The sequence below is a fragment of the Eucyclogobius newberryi genome, unplaced genomic scaffold (assembly GCF_026437365.1).
Source record: "Eucyclogobius newberryi isolate DKJ021-1_F unplaced genomic scaffold, fEucNew1.0.hap1 SCAF_18, whole genome shotgun sequence".
NCBI classification, from domain to species: Eukaryota; Metazoa; Chordata; class Actinopteri; order Gobiiformes; family Gobiidae; genus Eucyclogobius; species Eucyclogobius newberryi.
In genome coordinates, this window is record NW_027315812.1 from 25,091,900 (window position 1) to 25,109,413 (window position 17,514).

The window sequence follows — 17,514 nt, forward strand, 5'->3', positions numbered from 1 at the left end:
TGTGTATTGTTACAGGGTTATTCATGTTTTATTTTGTGGGTTTTGAATACACTTTTACAATTTATTTTGTATGTGTGACGATTATTTTTATAATTATTACACCTTAACTAGCCTTAATAAAGCATGAACAAATACTTAATTTATCATGAATAAATAGTTAATTAAGAAAGATTTAGGCTTAGTAACAATTTCATTGATTTGTTGAAAGCCTAAATCATTCTTGATAAAAACATTTTTCTTTGTTCATGCTTTATTAAGGATATTTCAGATCTAGTTATTATAAAGTTGTACACCAAAAACAATTAATACAAAATATGACTTATTTTTGTTATACATTGTATTTTTACTGCAATCAATCATCATTTAAATTATTTTGTCAGAATACTTATGGACTTTAAAAATCAAAAATACATGCTATTTTTTTAAACATGCAAAGTTGAGTTCAATCGTTCAGTTTTTTAATGATGTTAAATTATTTACAAGCCTATTGACGGCTGGAAAGCAAAGTATATCTTTTGGAGCGGTGCAGTTCAGAACCTCCTCTCTCCTCTTTTGTCTGTATTGTTTTGCATTTGGTGTGTGTCTCTGCAGCGAGGCCTCATCCCATTTTGGAAGGAGCTGTGATAAGAGCCAGTGTTTATGCTAAACAACTCTCTGCCGCTCCTCCATGCTAAGATTGGGCGCCCTGACAACAGTTTATGTAAATAACCAAAAAAAAACAACAACACCACACGACACAGCAGAATATGGAGAGAGGAAAAGACTGTGAAAAAGAATTTGAAATGACGGGTTTTGTGGTTAAAAGGGGAAAAGAAAAATGTCTTGATTCCCGGTGTAAGCTGCAGTCCGGTAACAGAGCGCAGGCTGTGAACTTTCCTTTCGCTGGCGTTCTGGCTGTGATGACAGAGTTGTGCTCACTCCAATCCCTGGTGCAGCTGAATAAACACGGCTGAATGAAATACCTTTGCATACGCCGACGGCCCCCACCTGTAGCTTACCACCTCCACCCATTTCATTCACCACTTTGGAATCCGACTTTTTCTATGACCTAGATTGAAAGATGCAAAAAAGAATTCAAGCAGGACTCCAGCCTCTCCAGCCTCTCCAGCCTCTCCAGCCTCTCCAGCCTCTCCAGCCTCTCCAGCCTCTCCAGCCTCTCCAGCCTCTCCAGCCTCTCCAGCCTCTCCAGCCTCTCCAGCCTCTCCAGCCTCTCAAGCATTGTCTGGGTTGTATATTTTAACAAATCCATCAACCGTCATTGGACCTTCTTCATTTGTCTGTGTCTGTCATCCACTTCTCTCAACTGTCTTTACTACAACTATAAATCTACACTTGTCATCGTTCAAGCCTCTTACAGGAGTTCTAACCTCCACTACTGTACATGTCCCAACGCCCTCAGGAACCTCAGCAACTTTGCTTTTCCTACTTTTTGCTTTTCCAATTGTCCTGACTATATAAAAAGGAAAGAGGAAGTGTGTTTCCACAAATGTAAATGTGACAAAGTTATAATCATTGTATAAAACGTGTCAATCGTAGTAATCTGGACCTTTTTTTTTTTTTAAAGTAAAAGTTTTCAAAAGTAATTTTCAGGCTGATGGAGCTGGTTTGAGAAGCTAGACTTTGTATCAGATCAGAATGCTGAATGTCTCTCTACTCTTTCTCGCTAGCAGCTGGTCCTATCAAATAAAACCTTTGGGCAAAAAAGATCTTTGCTAAAACACAAAAATAAAATGATTGTCACCACCTAAAATCCACTATCTAACTCTCTGATGAAGGGTCCAACACGTTTCTATCTCCTATGGAGATAAGAACGTGACACAACCTGCCCAGGCCAAGTTACTGGTCAGCTCACAGTAAGAATGCATGTTATTCTAGATGTTTTTCACCAACAAGAAAACCTGTATTTGAATAAATGTAAGTTAGATAAGTTTAATGCCATACTGTGGAACATTCCAGGCAAAGGAATGACATCGCCTTAGAGACAAGCACGTTTAACCACCTCTAACACTATCATAATAAATGGCACATTGGCAGTTATTTGCTAATGCCATGTGCGGTCGTTCTAGGGTTGGACACAGTGTTTTTGGAGTTGTTTTAGCGCTTCTATTGACAGCACATTGTCCCGAGCGCTCAGACTCAAGTGTGAAGCTGATAATTGACTTGTGCTGAATACTTGTGTTTGTTCTGCCTGGTCGCCGGGTGAACCGCGAGCCGCCACTGAGCCGCATGAGAGGCCTGTTTGTTTTGCAATGTTCCGTGGTCCAGCAATAAAGTGCCAATGAAAGAAGTGGTCGCTCCTCTCCCCCCATTAAGCCTGTCCCACACAAAGGCCGAGGCAGAGGGGACAGAGCTCCCGCCGAGAGCTGCTCTTCACCCATCCGTGTGTTTGTTTAGGCAGGAAGTGGCTGCTACTGCAAGGCTGGGGAGGCTAAGTCGCTCATTTCAGAAACTTCAAAAATCTATTTGCAAATAAGGCAGAGATACACTTGTATCTGAGTATCTGCCTGTTTTGGCAAGATGAGTTCAAATCCAACCTTTAAAACCTAGCCAAATTACTTTCCTCGTTTTCTACAGTACTGTCCTATCAAATAAAGGCTAACAAGTGTGTAGGATGAAAATACATATCACAAAAAATGTATAATGCAAATACATTTGAGCTTTTTGATGAGCATTAAACCTTGTTACAACAGTGTTTCCTCATCATTAGTTTACTATATGTTTGAGTAATCCTGTATTCTCCTGCAACTGAGGCTTGAGTGCCCAGAACATTCCTCTTTTAGCCTATTCCTTTCCCCGCCCACATTCCTGTACTTGACAAATGAAGAGTGATAAATGTCGAGTTCTAAAACGTCATGTAGCCACTTTTCAAAAATAAAAACTGAGTGACTTACGGAAGTTGTGCAGTTCCCATTTTTATGACTAAGCTAACCTGACTCACTCTGAATTGAGTACTTCACTTTTATCAGTCTTGAAAGGCTCTCACTGAAAGCAATGGGGAAAAGGCGGACCGTTATGACTAACATTTGAATCTGATTGGTCGAAGCATCACAACGGCGGAAATCAAACTTTTGTTAAATCCAATCGAGAGACAAGCACAAACATCTTTCCCTCCACTGATGAAGAACCCCATGTGCGGATTTTTTAAAACAAAATAGTCTGCATTTCTGCTAAAATAGGCCAAAGTACGTTCATCTGTGTCGCCATGTTTGTTTGGGTTTGTTTGGGTTCTTCACCTTTGGCTCCTGTCCAAACCCTAATGCTGCATTGTGACTGCTCTGGTGGTTCGGGATCAACACTCAACATCGGGAGCCAGTCCAGATGGATTTTCAACAGTTTTTCAACTTGAAATATTGCGAGAATTCATCTGGCTGGTCAGTTAAATGCCATCTAAAAAACATAAAGTATAGTGTCTAAACCAGATTTGGAGAGACTTATCCATGCGTTTGTCTCCAGTAAATTAGACTACTGTAACGGCTGCTCACTGGCCTCTCAAAACGAGCTGTAAAACAGCTGCAGTTCATCCAGAACACTGCTGCTCGGGTCCTGACTAGAACCAGGAAGTACCATCACATTAGTCCTGTTCTCAGCATCAAAATACAGCATCTAGCATCAAAATACATCTTGGATATGTTAGTGCCATATGAACCATCTCGGACTCTGAGGACCTCAGGGACCGGCCTCCTGCTGGTGCCAGAGTCAGGACTAAACATGGACCGGCCTCCTGCTGGTGCCAGAGTCAGGACTAAACATGGACCGGCCTCCTGCTGGTGCCAGAGTCAGGACTAAACATGGACCGGCCTCCTGCTGGTGCCAGAGTCAGGACTAAACATGGACCGGCCCCCTGCTGGTGCCAGAGTCAGGACTAAACATGGACCGGCCCCCTGCTGGTGCCAGAGTCAGGACTAAACATGGAGCGGCCTCCTGCTGGTGCCAGAGTCAGGACTAGACATGGAGCGGCCTCCTGCTGGTGCCAGAGTCAGGACTAGACATGGAGCGGCCTCCTGCTGGTGCCAGAGTCAGGACTAAACATGGAGCGGCCTCCTGCTGGTGCCAGAGTCAGGACTAAACATGGACCGGCCTCCTGCTGGTGCCAGAGTCAGTACTAAACATGGACCGGCCTCCTGCTGGTGCCAGAGTCAGGACTAAACATGGACCGGCCTCCTGCTGGTGCCAGAGTCAGGACTAAACATGGGGAATCTGCATTTCAGTTTTATGCAGCTAAAATCTGGAACAGTCTTCCTGAAGATGTGAGACAGGCTTCTACTCTGACAATGTTCAAGTCTAAGCTAAAAACAGTTTTGTTTAGCTGTGCATGTGACTGAAAGGATTTTTCTTTGCACTCTTCTTTTTTATGACTTAAATTGTTTTTAATAGTTAATTTTATTGTATTTCTGTTTCTGTAATTTTTTGTGGTTTTAATGCATTTTTCCTGCTGTGTGAAGCACTTTGAATTGCCTTGTGTATGAAATGTGCTCTACAAATAAATTTGCCTTACCTTAAATGACGATCTTCAGTTCAATATTCCTTCAAAAAGCATCACGTAATGCATGCTTTGTTTTTAGGGGTTAATTCAACTAAATGTGTATAATACTGTATAATTAGCACAAATGGAACTAGCTATTGTAAAACACATTAAGTAAGAGACTACGATATATCCTAGCAACTAAGGCCAGGGGATTTCAAAATACACTTTAGAAAACTTAAAATACCCAACTCACCTACATGAACATAAGAAACACTAACCTTTGCCACCTTGCGTATGACCCTATAGCAAAACAATTCTTCATTGCACACCCCATTGTTTGTGAACGTGAGGATTCCATAGCATCCATCCCCACCCTAACCCTTGAAGCATTAATATATGAATGGCCCCCTGGTACCTTCCCCTCAAGAATTCATAAACTAAACGATTATCCCACATCTGTAATTGTGCTCTGGTGAGGAGGCGAAATGGAACAGAGAAAAAAAACAACAAAGGACAGTTAATTTGTGATTTCCTCTGCTCATTTGAAGGCAAATTAAGTGTCAAACAGCTAATACGGAGCATATTTCATTTTATGAGCTTTTAATTTAATTCCTCCGCCTAACACCAGAGCCTGTTAGTTGCGCCGCTGACGCCTGCTCCTCGTTGTGGGGAAAAAAAGTCATAAATAAACATGTTTCAATTAGGGCTTTCGCTGTAATAGGATATGATTGCGTTCATTTGACGCGTGTGAGTGGTGGATGTGGCGTCGGAGCGCTGGTTTTAGTTGCGTCCGGCAGTGCCTGGCTGCGCGCGTACTTGGCGGGGGAAAGCATGGCTGGATTGATGGAACTGCCGCGGGGCCTACCCAACTGTAATTACAGGCAGTAATGAGAGGCTGCATGGGGAAGTACCGCAATAATAGCCCCTGTGTACTTAGGCATATCTTTGAGCGGGCTAATAACGATTAATTCTGCGCACCGAGGAGAACTTGTCCTAAAACAATTCAATATTTCTCCATAAGCTGTCTCCTGTCTTCCATTCCCCCCCCTACCCGGCGCTGGCTGTATGGCGCTACGTTCCTTGGGCAGAGTATTTTGCGAAGTAGTATTAACAGGAAAGCCGTGGAAATCCATGGTTGGGTCTTTTTGGCGAGTTGAGACGTTGTAAAAAAGTTTGGCGAGGAGTTGCGCTGAGCTGAAAGTGTAATTAAACACAATTTGCCATCAGGTGGTTGGGCTTTAAGTGATGAACGCACCACGGAGGAATTTGGCATTGCTTTTTTTAATCAGGGAATATTAAAGCCGTGACTCAAAAGAAGTTCAGAAGTAAGCCACGGAACAATAAAACCCCTGGAAATGTTGCTGCATTCATCAGCGCAGTACAATAAGGTGTATGTGTTTTTGCTGAAGACGGTTCAAGTGCTTTAGTTCTATTGCATATTTTACAAACAAAACTGTTTGCAGCACAAAGTGAAAGTAAATAATAAGTGCGGCATTGCGATTAAGCCGTATGTCGAAAAGGAATTTTGGTAGTTGATAAAATGAAGTGTAGATTAATCTAGAAATACAGAACTTTAATGTAAGACAGACAGTATAATTTGTACTGTAGAAAGCAGAGCGGCAAAGCAGTCAGTGAAGCTCGGTGGGTTTCTTTTTACAAACTCCTTCCACACAGTCACGCAATTGTGATATCATAATTTGTCCAAGTAAATAATGGGACAAGATGCCATAAGATCTTGCAAGCTAAAATCGCCGCAAGATTGTATATAGGTAAAAAAAGTTTAGTCGCTGGTGATTTAAACCTCTTTGAGAAGTGGTACCAATTTATAATAAATACACTTTAATTTCTCTTAAAAAAAAGCATGAACAACGACTTAACGAACACTTAACGAAATGAACATATAGTTTATTAAGCATGATTCAGGTTTAGTAGCTACTTAACTAAGGTCAGGTGTTATGTGTTAAGAGGAGTATTAGCTAAGTGATTACTAAGCCAGTGTGGCATGGTAAAATCTAAGTTATTAAGTATATCTATAATCTCAATGAGGACTTAATGCAAAGAACAAGTAATTTGCATTTTTTCAAATATAAAAAATAATTTTATTGCTATTATTATTTTGACATTATTTGATTATTTGATTGTGTGTTTCTTTTCTTTGCACTACAGTAAAAGTTGTGTTCTTTTTAGGTAATATATTAACATTGCAGCTGAAAATTTGTTGAATAATTAATATAGTAGGGTCATAAATTAAAGGTGGAATGGATAATTTTTTTTCAGCAAATTTGTTATCATATTTCCTCGCGTGGATAAATCATTTGTCCTGCCACGTATCAATCATAAAACGCACCTACCGCTCACCTGCAGCCGCGTGCGGTTCGTCCCCACGTTTCCGCGTGGCTAAGCGCATGGATCTATCATAATATAGTACCCTCAGTGTACGGGGCAAAATGAAGACGGAGAAAGACAGTTCGAGCTGACGCAGAAGTGGACAGAAAGAAAATGAAACTAACTTTAAAGTAAATGAAACTAACTATGTCCATTTTTGCTTTTTTGCTATTACAGCTAATGTTTTTTTCGTTTTTTGGGGGGTTTACTGTGTTGTGTCAGTTGCAAAAATAATGTATTGCCCTAATTTGTTCATTATTAATTATGTCAAAATCTCGTCTTGACTTGTTCTCGTGGATCCAATCCTGTGGGAATTGTGTCTCCTCCCATCTCTTACAAACAATACAAGTTTCAGATTGTCTTGATTTCTGAACTGAATATACTGTATTTCATGCCATAAAACAAACTTAAGTCACATCGCCTCCTTCTGCAGCATCATTGTGGTACATGAATCCAGCATTAACCACGCGGCGCTCCTAAACAGCTGTCTTGTAATAATGACAAATAGTCTCCCTGGACGTGGAGTGTCGCATTAAACAGCTCTATGCTTAATGGCTTGGATAAATAGGGCCATAAGTAGCACACGCACGGCGGAGCGGCATCCGTGTCCGCGCTGACAGCCAAACCGAGCATGCAGATAACTCGTGTCCGGGCGGAGTGAAAGCGTAAAGCCCCCGCGTACCCGCCCCCGCCCGCTTCCTCTACCAACCTGCGCTCCTGATCATACCAAAGCACTCCTGACGGATAACAAGCCGCGCTGTTTGTCCCAGCCTGTGTCGCCGCCGCATGTTCCCCCCATTATCTCTGCATAAGCTAAATGCTAAATTATATTTGCCATTTTGTTTGCGCTGACACCGAACATCAATCACAACCTGTTTTTTTTCTTTCCTTTTTTTATTTGCTCCCTTAATCTTTAGAGCAGGGTTGAGAGGTGGGGTTTGGTTGGGGGGGACATAAAAAATTCATTACGCTTAGTGGCACATCAGCGAGGGAGAGATATGACGGCGAGGGAGGGGAGACGAGGATGGGGGGGTGGGGGTGTTGATAATGATGAAGAATATCAAACATAATACGGCCCAAGTAGCTGCCCCATCCAATTTGTCCCGCGTTGATCGCTTCCTCCGTGTCTCTGGGAGGAAACAAGCGCCGCCCGAACTATGAAGCATCTCCTGGCGGCTCGCTCGCTTTGGACGTGAGGAATACAAATGGCAGAAAGAGGGAAGCGGCATAGGGAGAGTGATTACCAGCGGAGGGAGTGTGCGGTGGGAGGGGGGGGGGGGGGGGGGGGGGGGGGCTGCTTGAAGTTTGCGCGCTGACCTGGGCATCGGCGCGGCTAATGCGAGACGGCTAATAAGAGTTGTTCCGCGTGTGCGCTACACCCACAGTCATATTTCAGCGCTGTCATGGTTGAGTTCTTTCAGGGCTCGTGCATTTTAAGGAGATAGCTGAAATTAATGTGACTACTATGTTTAGTTGGAGAGAGGTAAGGGGTTCGGTGCGATAGAACGGGACAGTTTCAGTTGGTTCATGTTGACTTTACGTTCTCGCATCAAGTCAAAAGTGGCATTACAGGGCCGTGTGGAAGTTATGTGTGTGTTTTTGTAATCTGACCGAATGTGATGGATGGGTTGGGTCCAATCGGGCGCAGTGGATTCTCGTATCAGCCTAAAACATGCACAGTAAGCTAGCCAAAGTTTCCATTTGCAATTGTCTTCTTTCAAATATGAGTTTTTGGCGTTATAAATCTGCACTCGCAAACACACAACATCAAAATGAAACTGGAAATAAACCTGAAATGAAACGTGAACTGGACCATGAGTAAGTTGTTGACGCAGGTTTGGTATTGGTTTGATTCAAGTTTAGTAGACTGGTTTGTGTCCTATTATTATCTAGTCCAGATTTGTTTCACAATTTAGTCCTAGTTTTGTGTGAACACATTCTAAATCTAGGGCTGTAGTCAAGGAAAGTCATGATCTGGGCATCGATTAGTCAACTAAAGTGATGCACAACTGGCAAAGAGTATTCACAAGCTAAAGAGAATAACATATACATAAATGCATATCAACAGAAATGTGAAACTAATTTGCTCATTTATTTGTAAAAAGACAATGAACTCAAGATTTACTCCAGCTAAAACACCATCCATGCCTTTTCTTTTCTCTTGTGGTCCATATAAATCCTTATAATCTCCTAATAAAATAATTAGTAATAATAATAATAATTGATACACAGTCGACTGAGACACCATTAATCTATTAACTGATCTAAATCTGGACTAGAAAAGAACCAAACCAGGATAACAGTGTGAAGTCAAACTCTGTCAAAACAAAATATTAAAGGTTGAATGGACGATTTTTTTGGCACAAATCTGAGTCTTATTTCCTCGTGGTGTGGACTGCCAATTAGTCCTGCCACGTATCAATCATAAAACGCACCTACCGCTCACCTGCAGCCGCGTGCGGCTCGTCCCACATTTCCGCGTGTCTAAGCGCATTGATCTATCATAATATAGTTCCCTCAGTGTACGGGGCAAAATGAAGACGGAGAAAGACTGTTCAAGCTGACTCAGAAGTAGACTGAAATCTACGGGAGACGAGAGATGCGATGCGATCCGTTGCGCTAATAAACAAACGCACGTGTGTGTTGTATCAGTCCGCACGGGGAGTGCGCATGCGCACTTCCACCTGCGTTCTCAAATCGCCGAAAAATCGTCCATTGCGCCTTTAACATTGACAAAACCAAGATGAAATCAAATCTACCGTTTTCCTTTAAAAACTTTGATTTTCATTCAAAAAGTGTACATTTCTGACAGCTTGAGAGCTTTGAGGTTACTGCGATATATGTAGTCAGGTGCGATATCGATCATTGCAATTATATATCCATACCACACCTATTCCACAGCTCTCGTTTTTAAATAGATTAAATGGATGACTTGGGGATTTATAGAATTAACCACAACATCAACTCTCCTAGACTGATTCTACACCTCTTCATTACCATTAGTGTCGCACACCTCAGACTGGGAAGGCCGTAAACCTAAACTGCCGTAGTGCGATTGCTCCCAGTGGCTGCGTGAACAGACGAGGTGTGGAGCTGGAGTACAGTTGGCGTGTCAGGGATGTCAGCAGCAGCCGGCTCCCCCCTGACAGGGCTTGATCACGGCTCTGATGGGTCTCCTCGCGCTCCCCCCCCCCCCTCCTTTCCATGGCTTTGACACATGTTCGTTTGCCTGGCTTCGTCGTCTGGATCGTGTAACTCGCGAACAAGGCCGTGCTTTTTGATCCGCTGCCCTTGAGGAGGGGGGTGCGAGCCCCGGGTACCAGCCCAATCAAGGGGTATTCGCGTTATGTATTTTCGATATCTGATGTTTGTAATAAGAGAAATTGGTAGAACGGTTGACTCACGACCTAAACAATAAAGGTGTTTTGTGTGTTGGTGTGTTAGGACGGCATTTCTGAGCGTTCCTTGAAGTTTATTCCTTTTACTCTTTGAGGAGAAAAGAGGGTTTCAAGACTTTGCCGGGTTTGTTTTCATTGCACGTCAAAAGAGCTGAAAGTCCTAACTTTGTCTTTGGAAAAAAGTTCACCGGAGTTTGTGGTTTTGCTATTATTGTTATGCAAAGGAAGTATTTTTTGGGGTTTATTTTCTTGTCCAGAGCATCCAAAGACCATTAAAATACTATTTCATGAAAACATAGTTGGTTATATGTTTTAACCGGCCTTTGTGTCTTTTTACCAGCACTTAAAGGACACATATTATGCAGAATGGACTTTTTTGAGCTTTTAACCATGTAATAACATTGGTTCCTCGTCAAAAACATACCTTAAGTTGTATTTAGCGTCATTCATGCTTGTTTGTTGAATCCTGTTTCGAGGGCCTCTCCCTTTGAGCCGCACAAAACACTCCAATTCACTTTGACATCATAAAAAGCTCCCTGGCCGTGCGCTTTATAAATCCATAAAAGCCGTTCCAAGCCAAGTCTACTGCTTAATATCTCGCAAAATGACACAACATTCTTTCTCTTGCAACTAAATCCAGCCACGACAATCATCTCCAGCGTAATAGGCCGCTGTAGAGAACTATTGAAGCATTTGAGGAGAGGATAGATTTCAGGTGGAAGGAAGTGTCGGCTTCACGTCGGCGAGTGATGTGGTAGGATTAGATGTGTTCTGTAGTGCCATCTGAACTCCGTGTGTCGTGAGGTGCTGACGGACTTACACGTGGAGCGGGGGCACGGGGGAAGGCTCGTAGATGTAGCGACCCTGGGCGTGTCTGTCGTCGATGGGCACGGGCGGGTGGAAGGTGGGGAAGAACTGTGGAGCGGCTGCAAGAGATAAAAGTTCAGAGAAACATATTAGCGCGTACATTTGGGTTTTTGAATTTTCATATTGCAGTTACTTACTATTTCATACGTAAATACAGTATTTCAGTAAATAACAATTAGGTTTTACATGTAATAATTTTCATTATTCTGTTCATTCTTGTACTTTCGACTTGAGGCTTCAGGAAATGCTTGTTTTCACGTACCCCCTATCCCTACCCACATCCCTGTAGTGATACTGCACATGTCATGTAGACTATTAAAATGTAACATAGCAACTTTTCAAAAATAAAAAAATATCTAAATAACAATCTGCTTGTTGAAATGTCTCTATGTCACTATCCGTCCTGCAGTTTTAAACAGTCAATGAACCTTTTTCTATTACTAGTTGTTTTTTTAATCAATATTGCAGTTTACATATTACCAAAATGCAAAATTTTGATCTACCCGTTTTTTCCGGACTGTAAGTCGCACCAGCCGAAAAATGCATAATAGAGAAGAAAAAAACATATATAAGTCGCACTGGAGTATGAAATGCGGTTGCAAGTGTAAAAATAACAAATAATATCATATATAAGTCGCTCCGGAGTATAAGTATATAAGTATAAATATAAGTATAAGTCGCATCCCGGCCAAAACTATGAAAAAAGGTGCGACTTATAGTCTGGAAAATACGTTTACGTGTTACAGTTTAATACTACATACTTGAAAATATGTCTCCTTCCGTGCCATCGGCCCCTCCCACCACCCCTCACACGCACGCACGCGCACACACACACACACACGCACGCGCACACACACACACGCACACAGACACAGACACAGACACACAGACACACACACACAGACACACATACACACACATTCATACAAGACTGTTAATTTAGAAGCAAAAAGTAACTTTAATTTCAACTTCCAAATAGAAGGCCTTATGACTTTTTTTTTTTTTTTAAACATGAATTTTAGACTTATCATATATACATCATATTATGATGCCCTGAAGGAAAAGTCATTGGTTGAGAGGCAAACGCAGATAACAAGAGCTGACCCACCAAATGAGACCTTAAATAAACTTTGCATTCTTCTTTTTTCCGTCCAAATATCTTGAGGCTGAACTTAAACAGAGTGAAGAAAAACAGGAAACGCTCCTAAATTGTGCGTATCTGGCTTAACCAATGGATTGTAAAATGATGTATGGAAAACTGCATTTGCATGATATAGGCTTCTGAATCACAGTTTATTTTTATCCCTGAAATTGCGAGTGTTCTACTGGATTCTTGTGTTTATGCTCCTCTTCTAACCTTGACAGCTCTAACACGGTGTAATCGTAAATATGGAATTTGGTGTTGCAGCTGTGCGCTCATTGTTAGACATGCTGCAACAAGTAACACCAGAGTTTGATTTTCTTCTTTTCTTCGTAGGGCAGTAACCACAAGTGGAAAGTAAGTAAATTTGAAGTACTTCTCTTGATGCTTTTTAAACAGGATAATTGCACATTTTTGAACTGGATTGAGGTAATAGTCAAATGTTGTATGTTATCTAGACTTGCAATAGCTGAATATAAATACACTTATGAATATATATGAAAGAACAATAGCAACTTCGAGGTACATTTGAAAGTACTGTGTCACAAAACTAATATTTCTAATTGGATTTTAATATCTAGGCTTGATACTCTACACACTACACCAAAGATCATTTAAAAATAATTTCTTTGTTAACATGTGGTCTTATTTAACAAAAAAGGTCAAATTTTTTCTTGACTGTGATTTTTAAAAATGTTTTCTTTTATTAATACTTCAAATGAGTACCGGTAGTTTCACTAAAAGTAGTAGTGATTAGTATCTGTTTTTTTTAATACTTTAACAACCCTATTTGATAGTGGGTACTAATAATTCTAGAGTTTCTCTGCGATACTAAATGTTTTTGCCTCTTTATGTGTACAGTGAACCCTCGCTTCACGGTCTCGCTGCTTCGCGGATTTGCATCATGCATTGTGTTCTGCATTCTGATTGGCTAAACAGTCTCTCCGCGTATTCTCTACCTGTGTGTCAATAACGTTATGGATTAATATGTACACGTACGTGAAACCGCTTGCCAAATTGAAGTTTGCGAGGCCGGTGAGAGCGGCGTGAGCTGCGGGAGACGCCGCTGAGAGCAGCGCGTGTGAGAGGCCGGTGAGAGCAGCGCGCGTGAGCTTCAATGTTTTATGGAGTATTTCATTGTATAATAACTGTAAAAAGATAAAGGTTTCTACTTCACGGATTTCGCCTATCGCGGGTTCTTTTTGGAACGTAACCCCCGCAATAAACGAGGGTTCACTGTACTAAGGAATAAAAATGACTACTAAGACACCATAAAACGCACATGTATGACTTTACTTTGCATCTTTGCGCCATAACCTTTTAAAGTAAACAGTCTAGTGATCTGATTAATCCGACTCCGCAGACTGCACGGACACGTTATTGCCAAACACATGTTACTTTACGGCTTGTTACGGGGAGTATCACCACCTCGGGGCGACGCGTATGTCAACATCTGCATACCTTGATCACGGGTCTCTCCAGGCTGCAGTGTGTTTGTGCTTGTAAAGGATGCGGTGCTGCTCAAGCTAAATACAGCTGCTCTGCTTTACTCATCATTCACTTATTTATTATGGAGGTGGTCAGTGCCAGCTTGGGCCTGAACGAGCAAGGCGTACACTGTGGGCAAGTACAATCTGATGAAGTTTACTGCGCGAGTCGTAAAATGTAACAGTTAGGAAATATCTACACCTGAGGCTTCGTTATTGCTGCCAAAGGAGTTTAATTTGGCGTATATGCTGGAGCGATTCTGCTTTTATGAGTTTGTTTCTTGATTTGCTGGTATGGGGTTTTTCTTAATGCAAAACTTTCATCAGTAGGGCAAAGAAAGATACAAAAATAAATCAAATAAAACTTTTCTAAACTTAAAATAGTTTTGAAACAACTGTCAACAACATGCCGAAGAAAGACTGTTAGGACTAGACTTTTCTACAGGTTCATTTTGACAAGGTTGAGTTCTATTTTGACCCATAAAATTGTGATCAAGCAACAGTAATATGCATATTTTATTACGTAATCTTGTTTTGAGTGATTTTTTGTGTGCATGTTTCAGATTATTTTGCTAATCGGTTAATCCAGCAAATAATCTTTCAATCATTCAATCAATTGCTTTGATCTTTAGATTGCGGAAAAGTAAATGAATTTGAGATTTTTACACAATTTGACTCAGATGAAGCGACAGTGAAATCGTTTGAGGACATCCTGATGGAGTATTCACAAGCAAAACATTTTTTCCTCCAAAATTCTAAATTTCTATGTTTCCTGTGTCATTTTGATTCATAATTCTTGCTGTCTGAGTCATAAAACCTCTTCTCCGAGCACATGGCATGATTTGGAGTCCATGTATAGTCCTGATAAAAATGATTCGATTACTAAATTAGTTGATTACCTCAGTAGACGATTAGTTACGATTAAACGATTAACTTAGCTTTAATTAGCTTTAGTTTAAATATACATATGTTAATTATTTCAAGATAAATTACCTGTCAAAATCCACCATGAAATCCAAAGAGTACACTATGACAGCCCATTTGAGAATCTTCGTGTAGTAAAATCTTAATGTGCAAACTATAAAATGACACTTGAAAGAAAACATTCTCTAAAAGTGCACATTATGTTCAGTTGAATTTTGACTTTTAAACCTGATGACCTGGACCACTTAGAAAACCTGTATATCCAAGCCAAGATCCCCAGGTGAGGTGATGTAACTGAAGTACATTTGGATGACAGAAGACAGCTTCAGCAGCTGTTTCCACTGTCTCCACAAATAAGACATTACAGGCTTTAATTGGAAAGTAATGTGCGCTATAGGAATTCACATGCTGTAAAAATATTTGCATTTTTTTTATTACGTAACTGTATTTTGCATGTAACTTGTTTAGATATAATTGACTTTTGTAAATGGAAGACACAAATAAAAGGTTTCAATTCCCACAACTAATCCAGTTGGAATTTGCATGTTCTTCTTATTACCATTGATTTCTTGAAGCGAGGAAAATAAAGGTTTGAACGGTTGGACTGAAAAGTAGGGAAGATGTCTATCATTTTCCCCAAAATATATGATTTGAAATGACCACAGACTCATTAAATATATGGTAGTGCTATGCATACTAAAAATATAAAAACAAAATAATACATATACATTTGCAGCGCTGTTTTACTACTAACTATTAATGGAGAAGAGTAGTCACATTTCATGTGACTCATGTGCAGTGTCCTCTTCGCACCAAAGTGTCAAATCTTACTAATACAATCATGCTCCTATTGGTCATTCTGTCATGTTCTGAGGTGGTTCTAACCAATCATGGTGAAGTGTGAACTCTCAGAAGAAAAATACACATGTACTTACCTGCTAAGACAGCCAAATCATGATCAAACATAAATTATGGTCACGTTGTGGTGATTGTGGCATATTGCTGTATTTAAAACCAAGTTAAAACTACCAGACTACAAAAGTTTCAACAGCCCTTGCACAGTTTTCATGGCACACAACTCAGAAGTCCATCTCTCTGACAGTTTCTGAACCCTCCATCCCGGTTTTCTCCTGGTAGCTCACTTTTGGCCAGGGCGGCTGCACATCTGCTGGGGGAAGCTGGGATGTCGAGATGTTGTAAACCCGTCCAGAATCCGCTTTGTTTACTCGGCTCTCAGTTGTCTGTCGAAAATGAACTTTCAGCTTTTGCCCGCGCTCAGTGGGAGTAAATACATTTTTTTTGCTCTTTAATCTCGCCCTTTACTCCCTTGCTACTCGCTTCCTTCATTCTCAATTTCTTTTTTTTGAAGAGGTAGACTGCAGAGATTACAGAATTATTTAAAAAAATCCTTTTCTCACCTCTCTTCCCACATCTGACATTGAATTACCCAGATCTCCGTTTGTTTTTGTGTCTATAGAGCTCGTCGTGCAGCACAGACAGGCGCCGACAGGCGCCGACACTACATTGCACTTTTGAACAGGAGAGCCCAACCACTACATGGAAGAAAAAACATGTCTCAAAGACCTGGTCTTGGTATGGTTAAAGTTGAAGATGATTAAAGTGCAAAGGTGAACAGTAGAGTTTAAAAATGGTTTAATGTTTTCTTACAAAAAACATGCTTGGATTCACATTAATTCCTGTTTGAATCCTGCATTATCTGGCATTGAGATAATAATGTCCTTTTTTTCAATAATAATTCTTATTATTATCTTTTTTCATTCTTATTATTCATCTTTATTTAACCAGGTAAAAACCCATTGAGATCGAAACCTCGCCATCTCAATTCCATATAATTTTACCATGTGGTCACTTATAAATAAATAAATATGGAAAAGAGTGTCTGGAATGCTATGTATGTGGTCTGTAATTTCTTTGTGATTTTAATGCATTTTTCCTGTTGAATTAAGCACTTTGAATTGCCTTGTGTATGTGCTCTACAATTAAACTTGCCTTGCCTTAGCATGTGGACACTAATTCGGCTATAGATCAAGACCATTAGAAATATTAAGGAAATTTCAGATTTTGTGTCAGTTATGTGATTTTGTCAGTATTAATACCTGCTCAAATGAGTATCTAGTTTTGATACAAGATAAAGTATTAATTTGTATCTGGGTATAGTTTGTTTGTGCAGTTTTCTTTTCTTTTTTTATTACCCAATTCTGAGTGGCTTAAAACCCTTGTCCACACAAGAAAGTACTGACTAATCAACAAACTCCAACATTTATTTGCTCCCATTGTTAAAAAAGAGTTACTGTCCAATAAAGCATAACAGAACCACACACTGAGAAACTCTGGATTATTATTGGAAATGTTATGTATTGTTTTTAGCTTTTTCAGTTATTTAGTTATACACTATTTTCATTTTCATTTTAAACAGCAGCACTAATCTAAAACACCTTAGTAATAGAAACTGGAATTGAACACATTTAGTTTAAACAGCCGATTTACGATATTTACTGATATCAAAATGCTTATATTTTAATTACAACCTCAAATACGAGCGCCTCTCTTTGTCACACTTGTTACACATTCACAAAAGCAGCACAAACAATAAACCCATCAGCTACTAGCGCTCCTCTTCAGGCGCTATCATCACTCTCTTCCCCTCCTGCCTCCAAATAAACGCCGGGCCATAACTTTGCCGCCGTCCGCCGAGGTTTATTTAAATCCTGCTCGAGAGTTTACTTTACCATGGCCCTATCTAAACAGAGCCTGCCACCTCTCCAACGCCGCCACCGCCGCTCTCCATTAGCAAGGCAAACAGGCCGAGACAGTGTCGCTGGAGAG

At 40.6% G+C, this 17,514-nt stretch overlaps 1 protein-coding gene across 1 annotated transcript in view; it reads right to left on the bottom strand.

The window, feature by feature from the left end:
• Nucleotides 1-17,514, bottom strand: part of gli3 (GLI family zinc finger 3) — a 127,090-nt gene that overhangs the window by 56,637 nt on the left and 52,939 nt on the right. The window contains exon 4 of the mRNA XM_072451161.1: nucleotides 11,069-11,174. Coding sequence (XP_072307262.1) covers nucleotides 11,069-11,174 — 106 coding nt within the window. The remainder of the gene's footprint in view (nucleotides 1-11,068; nucleotides 11,175-17,514) is intronic.